At 38.1% G+C, this 11,984-nt stretch overlaps 1 protein-coding gene across 1 annotated transcript; it reads left to right on the top strand.

The window, feature by feature from the left end:
- The first annotated feature begins 9,357 nt into the window (after positions 1-9,357).
- LOC143861260 (jacalin-related lectin 19-like) lies at positions 9,358-11,725 on the top strand. Its single transcript, XM_077372206.1, has 3 exons — positions 9,358-9,412; positions 9,936-10,154; positions 11,172-11,725. Exons 1-3 carry the CDS (start codon positions 9,410-9,412, stop codon positions 11,541-11,543), a joined length of 594 nt encoding a protein of 197 aa, XP_077228321.1. The 5' UTR covers positions 9,358-9,409; the 3' UTR covers positions 11,544-11,725.
- The last annotated feature ends 259 nt before the right edge of the window (positions 11,726-11,984 follow it).

Raw genomic sequence — 11,984 nt, 5'->3', positions numbered from 1 at the left:
GTCTTCTGATTTTTTTCTCTCTTCCAAAACATTTGGCTATTTATTTTCCAAACAATTGCCTCACTGAATCTTTCCTGAATAAAAAATGGTAACTATGCTGGCGTCCATCCCAAAAGGCATTTCACGGATGGACTGTTGCATGTCAGACCAGCCACCTTGTGAATGAAGATAAAATCTATTGAAAAGTGAGCCTATGTGGCTGCTCTGATGTGCAACCATGGTTTTAAATTTAGGTTTCAGCTAAAACTTCGGACTTATCCGAAACTGAAATTTCAGCCAAAATCCCAAAATTTTGGGCGAAATTTGCTATTAGCGCACGAAACGCCGGTTTTTTGGGATGAAATTTTGACCAATTTCGGTAATTTCGTTCAAAACTCTAACAGAATAAAAAATAATTATTTTATTACAAATTTCGAAGAAATTCCCAAAGTTTCGAAAAAAACAAAATTTCGAAATACCATTTCGAGTAAGTGACGTTTTAGTGTCGGTCCCATGGTTGTAATCCGGTGTAAACATGGTTTGTTTTGAGTAGATAATCCAAGTTAGTTCGCATGAATAGCCATGAAGCGATATAGGACTGGATCCAAGAAAAGGGGTGGAATTTCTTCTTTTTTTTTTGAATAGTAAGGGGTGGGGAATTTCTTGCCGAATTTTTATACGGTGTAAGCCCTTATAGTCCTGTAATTTTTTTAAAAAGTACTGTACAGACCACACTATAGGATGATCCAAACCGTCCATGTTGCTAAATGAGCCTTTATTAGTGTGAAACTGAAACTTATTGTGTAGAACCCCCCTCCTTTCAAATGCACAACAGCCAAATCATCATTGCCCGTAATTATCACAACCACATAAACTAAAAATGGAAGTAAATTTGAACTCATTTTCCATTTGCTGTTGTGAATTTTCCTCTTTTACAAGTTCAAATGAAACTTTGTTTTGTTAGACCTCACGCATCTTGTGCTGAATATCCAAACACAGGATGTAATGACGCCTTCTGTCTTAGAATCGGAAATCACTAAGGCCATGTTTGGATACCCACGAGGTTTAGATTTGGATTTAGTTGATATTTTGAACTGGATCAAATCCTTAGATTTCCAAATCTGTTCTATGAGACGTTATTTGGAAATCAATATTTGTGCCAACTTCCTTCACCGTAGCTGCTCTTCGACGTTGCTCTGGCAGCAGCAAGACACAGCAGCAAGACACCTCTCTCTCTCTCTTTCTCTCTCTCTCTCTCTCTCTTAAAACATGATCATTAAGATGATTGATGTATTAAGTATCCAAAACTCAAATCCAAATCAAAATACAAACGCTTGAGCTATCCAAACGGGCAAACGCGGATTTTACGCGGATTTTAGAATCCAGGTTTAAGTTTGAAAACAGTGTAAAAGAGGGTCATGATTAAGCTGCTGGTATGCTGTTCCGCAGCTTTTCTTAGATTTTAAGTAAGAAAACCAGGTTTTAGAAATCTCTCCCGCATCTGCGATTTCTAAAACCTGGAAACATGGGACGATAGCAAGCCTCTCTTGCTGTCGGAAAGAAGGGCTAGAAATCAGAAAACGACGGCTGCTCTCTTTCTTCTCGTCTCTCAACTACATTTTTGAGGAAATCCAGGATTCTAAAACACAATAGTCATTATTCCCTAACATAATAGTCATTATACCCTAGAAATCAACATCCGAAATGCTTCCAAGAAACTATAGAAATAAAGGAAACAAAGAAATATCTCTCTAAATAGTAGTACTATCAAATGTCCAATACAAGCAAGCACATACATCTAAGGTATTTTATCCCATACACACAGATCCATCCACAAACCCTAACTTTCAGATCTTCCTTCTACAAAAACCAGAGGACTTAAAAAGCGTCAAAATCCTCCGATTCTCAGTAGAAGAGACGATCAAAACAGCAATGTAGAAAAAAAAATCTACTCACAAACAGGTTTATAGTAGATATAAAACTCAGTGACATCAAAGATCTAAGGATCTGCTACTAAAAGACCACGAAAAGGCACCAAAATGCAAAGAAAGATGCTCTGCAACATCGGAATCTTCAATGGAAGAGCGATCGAAGCACGATCACCAACAATGAAACAGATCCAAAATGCATCCAAGAAAGAGAGAAACAATAGATACAAAGAAAACAAAAGAAATCTCTCTATATAGTAATATCTAATGTCCAATACATGCAATCACATTCATCTACGATACTTTATTCCATACGCACAGCACAGCTCCATCCACAAACCCTAACTTTCAGATCTCCCTTCTAAACAAACCAGAGGACTTTTTGGAAAAGATTCCATCGCTTAAAAGCGTCAAAATCCTCCAATTCTCAATAGAAGAGACGATCCAAACAGATCTGTAAAAAAATCTACTCACAAACAGGTTTACAAAAGCTATAAAACTCGCTGAAATCATAGATCTAAAGGAACTGCTACTAAAAGACAATGAAAATGCACAAAAAATGGAAAGATGTAGCAGAGACCTCTACATCGTCAGAATCTTCAATGGAAGAGAGATCGAAGCAAGAATGGCATCAATGAGACGACAATCATGGCAGAAAACGCCGGCAAGATTCCTGCAGCAGCGGAAGTCGGAGCCGGAGCCGGAGCTTCAGCAGCGAGAGATTCTCCGATGAGGGAGAAGACGAAGAAGAGAACCGCCATTAGAGAGATTGTGAAGGTTTTGGAACTCAAATACTCCATTTTTAGGTTTCTCTGCGTTTTCTTTTCGGAGGAGAAAGAGGGTTTGGAACTTTCGAGATAAACAGAAAATAGAAACTGTGGTGGAGGGGTTTTATACAAGGGGAGGAATTTCGGGCAGGTCGGGCAGCTGCCCGTTCTGACAGATGCCGAATGACAGCTGGCTTTTGATGTCGGCCCCATACTTTCGAATGTTGGTGATTTTTCTGGGCAACGGAATGACGAAAACACCCTCATACAACAGTTGACCAAATTACCCTTGTAAATGACATTAGTGCACTCGAATTTATGAGAAGAATCATCAATACAAATACGGCGCTGGTATTTTTTCGCCCCCTTGCAGTACGCATGCACCCCACTTATAACGTGACTTGACGTGAGCAGTGACGTCAACTCACTTTATAAGTGGGCGAATGCGTACTGCAGGGGGAGTGAAAATATCATCTAAAAATAGCTGGAAATATTTGGACAATCTTAACCCTACATAGTAGTACATACAGCCTCTACAGGATAGAAACTTTTTCCATGTGGACAAAAGTACCCACGGCATCTTCTCCTTCTTAGGGGCATTTTCGTCCATCTTGGGGTGAGGTTGGGAGTTGGGAACGCCCCCTCAATCTCATTGGAAGTGTGCTAATTATGCTTTATTTCAGGAATGATTGTCATTTCATTTTCATAAATTCCTTTCTAAGCATCACTTATAAAACCGCACCTCCTTGTTTTAGCACCAACACCTTCAGTCCCTCATTTCTGAGATTTTATTTGTTGTGTGCGCGTGAAGGATGTACAGTGGGACCCACTTAGGATATAGATCTGAGGGCTAGGATCTTCGTGTGGAGATGAATTGGGCACAGCATATTTACGTTGTGACCCATCAAATGAACGGTTTGGATCATAGGGTTATCCTATGGAAAAGTGGGCCCCACTGTACTTCTAGAAAGTACAGGACTTGGCGTGTTTCGTTTTCCACATAGCGTCCTGATCCTCAGTTAGCCCGGAACAAAAGACATAATTAGCAGGGGTGCAACTTGGGTCAGGCTCAATCCAAACTCGAAGCTCGGGTTGGGTTGGGTTGGGTTTAGGGGTGGCAAAATTGGTCGAATCGAACTGGAACCGAGCCGACACCGAACCGAAAATTCAGTTTTGGTTTGGTTAAACCAAACCGATTCAAATTTCGGTTTGGTTTGGTTTGGGGATCAAACCGAACCGAAACCGAATATCTCCAATAATTATGAGTAAGGGATGGTATAGAACCGAACCGAAACCGAACTGAAAATTTGATTTTGGTTCGGTTTCGGTTTGGTAAAACCAAACCGATTCAAATTTCGTTTCGGTTCGGTTTGAGGGTCAAACCGAACCGAAACCGAACCATTGCCACCCCTAGTTGGGTTGGTGTTTTCTCAGGTTAGGTTGGGATGGGTTGGGCAAAGCCAATTGAATTTAATTTTGAGTTGGGTTTTGAAGCCTTGGGCAACTCGACTTGACCTGAGCTAGACCCGTCTCCCTACTTTTGTCCCGATTGTATTGTGGTTTTCAAAATCTTAGGTTTATGGTTTCTTCTCTATTTTTCTCCTATTTTTTTTTTGGCCCGAACCAACCCAACTTGATTTAGAAAATTGGGTTAGATAGGTTGGGTTAGGGTAGAAAATTGGATTAACCCTCCTTGACCTGAGGCTCAAGCGGGTTGGGTTAGGTTTGAGAAATGCCGCATCGGGTTGGGCTCAACCCAACCAAACCTGGTCCAAGTTGCACCCCTACATATTAGGTTACGCATGCTTGATCAGATCAATTGATCAGCCATAAGGATTAAGGACAGCCAAATGTCATTGACATCGCGTCAATTGGATGATTCCAGGCCTTGCTCCATGATGCGTGGATCAAGCCTTATTTAGGATTCCACCATCAATTTTTTTAGTTTTTAATCTTATGCATGGGATGTCCGATTTGGAGCTTAACCAAGAGTTGATTTCACCTGCATCAGGACTAAGTGTGTATCTCAAATCAGCACATTCACATTTATGTGAATGACTGAGATTAAAAGAAACGGTTTTTCAATTAAGTCTCAGCTATTTAGGGCCCCGTTCCAAACTTCCAATCATAATAAAACTGTCTTAAAACAATCTCTTGAGTAAACTTTTAGCTAGCTACTTCGTTTGGTTGCTAGGGATGGCTCGGAAAGTAGTGGAATATGAAGTCAAAGGGAGTTAAACGGGATGAGATAAGCATTTTAATTTGTCTAGAATTACCTTGGGGAATAGTGAACCAGTGGTTGGTTGCATGGCATATCCTCACAAAGTAGGAGAAAAAGTAGGGGTATCATTACCAATAAAGGTATAGAGAGCATCATTTCCTAGAAAATTCAACCAATTTTTTGCTCCGTTTGGTTGTCGGATTTTTTTTATATTCTTGGGACTTTTGTGGAATTTCCGCAAGAAACCCACGTTTGGTTGGTGGGCCCAAAATAATCCCAGGAGCCAAAATAACCCCGCACGAAATCCCAGGAAGGAAAAAAAATACTCCCATGAACCAAAATAATCCTAGGAACCAAAAAAAAGCTTGCAGAAGAATTTTTTTCTTCCCAACATTTCAAGCGACCAAACAAAGTATTTTTTTTCCCACCATAGTCCGGTCAACCAAACATGGGATTTTTATTTTACCGGGATACTTCCAGGGAGTTTTTTTTTCCCACCAATCTCCCAAGAAGTTTTTTGTTCCACAAAAATCCCAAGAACCAAAAAATTCCGGCAACCGAACGTAGTCTTGGAAGGATTTGCTTTTAGAGGGGACAATCGGACAAGGAATCCACATCATCACACAAGTAATTATTACATGGGTGAAATCTAAAGGAGTCCAATGCTATTTTGGCAACCAAACGTGTAATAGGATGCCAAATCCAAACCAAATTCCGATGGCTGCCGAGCTTTTATGCAACCAAACGAAGCAAAGTTTTTCTTTTCCATTGGTCCATTACACAGTATTTTAGAGATGAAAATTTTAAAAGCCCATGTGGGTTCACTCGGAATGATATACAAGATCAATGGTCTTGATCTAACATAGCATAAAAGTGACATTTTGCGTAGCCCTTGTTCCCGCCCCCACTTTTGATATTCAAAATTCAAAAATCAAAATTCCTCAACCCCCACCGTTTTTATGTTGAAAATTCAAAATTGTTCTCTCGCTCTCTCTCTCACACACACACACACACACATTAAGGTAAGGCGACAACTGGAGTAGCAGTGGTTCCACCTTTGATTTGATGGACCATCACGTCTTAACTCAGAGCCAATATGTCATTTGAGATCAAGGATGTCAGTTTCATAAGGTTTAGATACATCCAAAGAGGGTGGGACCAAGAGCAATAAACCTGACTTTGTGAACCTCATCACAGTGCATGGGTCAAGGCCATAGATTCTCATTCTCACCTTCTATATCATTTTAGTTCAGCAAATTTAAAACTTTCAAACATGGTCAGTTCTCTAATTAATAATATTGACTCTGAAGATTATTTCTTATGCACCTACATACACATACAATATTTAATTACATATAGTATATACTTTGAACGACTTCATTTACCTATATGTACTTTGAACAACATTTTCTAAGAAAATACTCTTTTATATCTTATATCTGTATACTAAGTATTAAAAATAAGAGAGCATAAATTATGCTGGTTCTTATTCTGAGCAATAAGATATAAGAGATTATAAATGGAAATTGATATTTCGGCTTCCCTTTTAGACCAATCCACTCCAAGTTTGAGTGGATTGGTCTAAAGGGGGAGCGGAAATGTCAACTATATTTCCACCCCACTTTTAGACCAATCCACTCCAAGTTGGAGTGGATTAGTCTAAAAGTGGAGCGGAAATATCAGCTCCCTTATAAATTTATGGAGCATTAATTATTAGAGCCCTAATTACCCTTCAAATAACTAGAAATGCAAAATTGAGTAGACTCAACTTGACCGAGTCTGTCACTTCAAAACAAACTCTAACCAAAATTTAAGAAATGACTAAAACTAAAAGAGAAAATTAATCTCTCACTAACCAAATCATCACTTCAAAAAATTAAAAGAATTGTTAAGAAATTGAGAATTAAAATAGAATGAAACTAACATGATTCCCAATACTTATCCCTTCTCCAACTACAATTATAAATTAACATTAAATTAAAAGAAACCTTAATCTCTCAAAATAAATTTTTTTGCTCAATTCTAAAAAATCTCATTCTCCTGAAAATCGATTATTGGCGGGTTGCGACCAAACATTTATTGGGATGCATACGTAAAACTTAGATCAGGGCATTCAAAAAATGAGTCTTGATTATCATGATTGCAACAATAGATCTAATGGAACTGTACTACATATCTATAGAAATCAATACAAACAGATCTAACCATGCATTGAATATAGAATACAAAATGGGTATTAAGAACTTATCTCGCTCAACCATGATGGTGATCGATCTGGACTGGATCCTCTCCTGCCTCTCTAGCTGATCTAATCTCTAATGGGGAAAGTTAGATGGCATTAGAGACCAACCCCTTATGTATAGAAAATTGGCCTCTTAGAATTCTAGCTCTCTATCTGGCTTTATCAAATTAACCAACTACTTATCTTAATGTAATTGAAATTAGGGCTACACTAATCATCTCATTCATCAATGTAGACCGTTGATCTTAGATCAATAATTACCCACATAAGATCTTATAGCATAATTATCATATTATAAAGACTCCAAAAAACAATTAGGGAAATGATATATTTGCCCTTTTTACTTGGGACAACCCCTCTAGTGTAAAAGAGTAGTCATAAACATGGTTTTAATTTTCGACCGAAATCCGGTGGGGACTGAAACCGAAATTTCCCGAAATTCCAAATTTTGGTGGTAATTCCGGTCCAAAATTTCGATTAAATGCCATTTTTTTAAAAAAAATGTAACAAAATTTCGGTCTGAAATTTTGAGCCAAAATACCAAATTTTGGATTTCGGTGGGGTCCGAAATCGGTACCGAAACCGAAATTTAAAACCTTGATCATAAATACACTAGAGGGGGCTGTCCTAAGTAAAAAAAGGCCTAATATATCACTTCCAATCGATTATGAAATGGGGCCAAATGAACGCCAAAATCAATTATTCTAAGAACTGATAATTACAGAAATTAATTCTCACGAGCAATTCTCATCAAATAATATGTATTTTTGGTTGTTTCTTATATATTATTTTTGTCGTCATTCATGAGGTGGTTGGTCTGACATAGACCATCTACGAAATGCCTTCTACGATGGTCCCTAGCAAATCCCTATTTTTTTTATCATTCAAATTCAATGACTAAAAACACAATTAATTGGATGTTTGCTTTGTCGGATTGACATTATTCGGCCATTCAAATCCAACGCTAGTTTGGTTGGCTGGATTTTTTTGATTTTTGGGACTTTTGTGGAATTTCTCCAGGAAACCCAATGACTAAAAACACATTTAATTGGATGTTTGCTTTGTCGGATTGACATTATTCGGCCATTCAAATCCAACGCTCGTTTGGTTGGCTGGATTTTTTTGATTTTTGGGACTTTTGTGGAATTTCTCCAGGAAACCCACGTTTGGTTGGTGGGCCCAAAATAATCCCAGGAACCAAAATAACCCCACACGAAACCCAAGGAAGGAAAAAAATACTCCCAGGAACCAAAAATAAGCTTGCAGAAGATTTTTTTCTTCCCAACAGTTCAAGCAACCAAACAAAGCTGGTCAACCAAACATGAGATTTTTATTTTACCGGGATACTTCCAGGGAGTTTTTTTTTCCACCAATCTCCCAGGAAGTTTTTTGTTCCACAAAAGTCCCAAGAACCAAAAATATTCCGGCAGGAAGTTTTTTGTTCCACAAAAGTCCCAATAACCAAAAATATTCCGGCAACCAAACGAAAGAGAATGATAATGTAAGAAAAAGAAAAGAAGAATAATTGTCCATGTGATCATATTATGCTTCCATAAAAGCAATGAGCATATCAGTAGTGAGTGTCAGTTACAAAATTCTCCCAGTAATTGAAAGAGGAATGATAGATGCAAGGGCGCCCTAGCATAAAGAACCGGAAAAGGGCTCTTGATTGGATCCACGTAATTAAGTGCGACCGGATTTACTTTCACAACCGTCTTTATAAGGTTCCCGAAAATGTAGTGATCCGATCAAGAGCCCTTTTCCGGCTCTTTATGCAAGGACGCCCTTGCATCTATCATTCCTGTAATTTAAAAATTCTTTAAAAATTTGCAATTTTTTAGGGCCCCTCTTAAAATTTTAAAAAATCTCGAGTAATTAAAAAAAATCATATTTTTTTTTAAAAATATGTAAAGCCAATTTTTTAATTAAATGAAATTTTTATCAATAATTGATCAATTTCTCATATATTGTTTGAAATTTTAGTGGGAAATCAGGAACTTCTGAAATAGAATTATAGTGTATATAGGGGACAAAAGCTTAAAATTTTTCCAAAATTATCTTGAATCTCCCTGTGTTTTTTCAACATTTGGCTTGCCAAATTTTCCCCGAATCCGAACTTTGTAACTATGGTGGGTGCCAGAAAGAGAACAAGATTCTAATCCCACTCTCCACTTGCTGAGTCTCTCTATATATAATCAGTCAGTCTCTTTCATTCATACCATTCAAAATCAGCTTCTCTTCTTCTGTTTGCTTCTGACTCCAGGTTCTCCATATGGTAATGAAATGTGTTTACTACTTTTTCTAGTATGTTCATATTACATACATAAGTTCTCAAGGCTCCATCGAAATTAGGCGTAAAAACAAATTTTACGCCCAATTTTCCACTTAAATTACATAATTTTCTTCATCCAAAATTGCAAGCTTGATATTGATGTATCATGCCGGAAAGGTTTTTTTTTATATTATTATTATTTCATTTCAGTGTATTTGTTAGTAAAAACTTAGAAATGATATTAGATAGTTGAGTCCAAAATTCAAAATTAACCTTTAATTACATTAAACTAAATTAACCTTTATTTAATTTGATACCATCTTAAGAGAAACGAACATCCACATCGAAATGTAGTGTTAGACGTCTTCGAAGCCGTCCGATCACAGTTGTTATATCAAAGATCGGACGGCACTGAAGTTTGGTCCCGTGTGTTTAAATCTCGATTATTCCTCTAATTATATGAGATTAGCATTAAGCTGATGGATTATTTAGCTTTGAAAAATTGGGATTTGTTCTTTGGGTGTAGGAATCAGCTGAGAAGAATGTAGGGAGAAAGACAATAAAAGTAGGGCCATGGGGAGGAAATGGAGGGAGCAGTTGGGATGATGGGAGTTTCAATGGGATTAGAGAAATAACTTTGGTTTATGACCGTTGCATTGATTCAATTCGAGTTGAGTATGACAAGAATGGAAAGAATGTTTTGGCTGAAAAACATGGAGGGAATGGAGGCACTCGTACTGTCCATGTGAGCCATCTCAACCTTTATAACAATGATCTGATGTGCACTGTATACATATACACCGATATTTTGGTGTATCTACTCATTCCCACCATTTGATTCTGATAATGGGTCTCACCTTTGATTGATGTCAACTTGATTAACGATTGGCCTTGCTTATCGGCCGAAAAGTTATGCCAATCGTCCAGTCCTAACAAATGGTAAAAAGCTACATAAAGGCAACCCTTTGTTAGGATGTTAGGAAATGTTTGGCAACCACAAAACTCCCTGTATTTCAGCCACTTCTTAGTTTGCTCCCTCTACCACCTTCATTGCCCCCTCTCCCACTACTTGATAACGAAAAAATTTCATGGCCACCAAACATGGCCTTAGGATTGCACAATTGTCGTGATTTCTATGTCAGAAGAGATCCAATGCAATGGCTATTGAATGGACAATTCGGATCAATCAAAGGTGGGACCCACTATTTCGTAATGGGATCAATCAAAGCTCATTCCCTTTAGAATTATATTCAAATAATACAATGTGTGTGTGTAAATATTATATTCAAATAGGGATCCTGTTCAAATAAGAGTATATGCATATAAGATTATATAAAATTATTAAAAGGGCCAGGGCACGAGGCTCCAGCCATTGCAGGTTTGGAAAGGGCTAGATGTACGCAGCATTACCCCAGCTTTGCAGAGGGGCTGTTTCCATGATTCGAATATGTGACCACCAGGCCACAATGGAGCAACCTTAACGTTGCGCGAGGCTCGCCCTTCCTTATAAAATTATGGAAGTAATAAATTCTCCCCCATTTCTTCCTCGGCCCTGCCCCCTCTAGCGTATTTATGATTCTCTTCTTACACTACAAGTAGTTGGCCCAGAGAAGAAAAGAGGGCGAATCTATCATTCCCCATAAGATTATATGCAAATACTTTTTAAGGGTATTCAAAGAAGCTCTTATCCTACTTAGCTACGTGAACTTTGCTTGGGCCATAAACTGAACTTGTTCACTTCTTTTATATGTACATACTACAGATAAAACTTCAGTATCCAGAGGAGTTCCTCACAACTATAAGTGGCCATTACTGTCCTGTCGTGAATGGAGGCACTCCCGTAATCCGGTCACTCATATTCAAGTCCAACCGTAGGACTTTCGGACCTTTTGGCGTTGAAGAAGGAACGCCATTCACATTTCCCATGGATGGGGGATTGATAGTGGGTTTCAAAGGAAGAAGTGGTTGGTACCTTGACGCGATCGGATTCCGTCTATCTCGTCTTCAGGGCCCCGTGACTATCTGTGAAATGATGCAAGAGAGGCTCAAAAAACTTGGTTCAAGGGCTTCAAAATCCTTAGGCTATAGAAATGATGAACGTGCATCTCAAGCTAAGCCCTACAAGGCTTATTAACCCCTACATGGCTTATACATGAACATGCTTTCATGAAATGGTATTCTCCTTTGTGGCCTTAGCTTGATATGCTTGAATGTTGGTCTAGCTTTCTATGGCATTGAATGTTTTTTGTTTTGGGCTTGTAAGAGGAATTATATGAGGTATGTCATTGGTTGCTTTTATAATATCTAGTTCTAGTATCAGTTGCTTCTAACCCATGTGAGAAAAATGGGTACTTTGATTTTCTAATTTTTCTATCAAGTATAGAAGCATATTAATCCCAATTTTCTAAATTTAATTTTTTTATTGCACATAAGTGGTAGGAAATGGGTTGTGCACTTGCATTCCTAACAATTAAACTTCTTTATAAATCTTTTGCTCAATGGATCTTGCCTCATAAGTCATATATTAGCTGATCTCCATCCATGCACCTCCGCAGCAGTGCTTCCGCGCTTTTTT

Source organism: Tasmannia lanceolata, unplaced genomic scaffold (genome assembly GCF_043159265.1).
Source record: "Tasmannia lanceolata isolate RefF3 unplaced genomic scaffold, GAP_Taslan_0.1 ptg000003l, whole genome shotgun sequence".
Lineage (NCBI taxonomy): Eukaryota > Viridiplantae > Streptophyta > Magnoliopsida > Canellales > Winteraceae > Tasmannia > Tasmannia lanceolata.
Note: the sequence above shows the minus strand (reverse complement) of the source record. Positions and strands in the feature narration are given on the sequence as shown.